Below are 1,153 nucleotides of genomic sequence, written 5' to 3'. Positions count from 1 at the left end.
TTGTTAATTTTTTAATGTTAACGGGTACGTAGAATAAAGTAATGAAGTAACGTCTAATAATAAGTTCATTTCAAAAGTAATAATTGCACTTTCGATATAATTGTTAGCTCATCAAGTAGACCCATTTTTACGAAAATGCAAGTACCCATTAATAACACTTTACAAATCAATAACAATCATTACCGGATTCTGCTTTAAGGCATTTTTACCTATGGTGGGATATTAACGTTAGCATATAAAATGAATTTTTATTCAACCCTTCGTCAGTAGCAAACCATCAACTGCTAACAACAGCTGCTTCAGAATGTTCTTCAAAGTAAGTACCTACAAAAATTACTTATTCTTTCTTTGTTTCCTTAAATTGGTTGTATTTCTATTAAGTGTGAAATTGCTGTACGAATTTTCGTCATTTGTTATTTTTCCCACAAAAGGTAATCGTTTTGGCCGCCTTTGTGGCAATTGCTGCCAGCCACGAGCATCACGGACACAAATCCTCCCTCAAACAGGAATCCTCCTACGGTTATGATATTCACTTCTCCCACACCGGCGAAAAAAGCCACCATGAAGTTCCCGTCCATCACCACCAGGAAGAACAACATGCACAATCCACTTCCAATGAACATCATTATCATCATGAAGCCGCTGTAGCCCAAGAATCTCATAAACATGAGCCCACTCATGAACCACACTACGAATTCGGTTACACCGTGCATGACCCACACACCCACGATATCAAGTCTCAAAAGGAAGAACGTTACAAGGATCATGTTAAGGGAGAATACACTTTGGTTGAACCCGATGGTCACAAAAGGATCGTCGAATACACTGCCGACAAACACAGTGGTTTCAACGCACACGTCCGCAGGGAACATGAACATCATCATGCCGCCTCAGTAGCCCAAGAATCTCATCACCACGAACAATCAACCTCCAATGAACATCATTATCATCATGAAGCTGCAGTAGGCCACGAATCTCATAAACATGAGCCCACTCATGTACCACACTACGAGTTCGGTTACACCGTACATGACCCAAAAACCCATGATGTCAAATCCCAAAAGGAAGAACGTTACAAGGATCACGTTAAGGGAGAATACACTTTGGTTGAACCCGATGGTCACAAGAGGATCGTCGAATACACTGCCGACAA

At 40.6% G+C, this 1,153-nt stretch overlaps 1 protein-coding gene across 1 annotated transcript; it reads left to right on the top strand.

Moving 5' to 3' along the window:
• Positions 1-304: 304 nt before the first annotated feature.
• Positions 305-1,119, top strand: LOC108744044 (histidine-rich glycoprotein-like; the record flags this gene model as incomplete). Its single annotated transcript, XM_018479642.1, has 2 exons — positions 305-316; positions 432-1,119. Coding segments are annotated over exons 1-2 (700 nt in total), but the record flags the coding sequence as incomplete, so codon positions are not given.
• Between the last annotated feature and the right edge of the window lie 34 nt (positions 1,120-1,153).

The sequence above is a fragment of the Agrilus planipennis genome, unplaced genomic scaffold (genome assembly GCF_000699045.2).
Source record: "Agrilus planipennis isolate EAB-ADULT unplaced genomic scaffold, Apla_2.0 scaffold3354, whole genome shotgun sequence".
Taxonomy (NCBI): Eukaryota; Metazoa; Arthropoda; class Insecta; order Coleoptera; family Buprestidae; genus Agrilus; species Agrilus planipennis.
The sequence above is the reverse complement of the archived record's forward strand: the minus strand, read 5'-3'. Positions and strand labels throughout refer to the sequence as shown.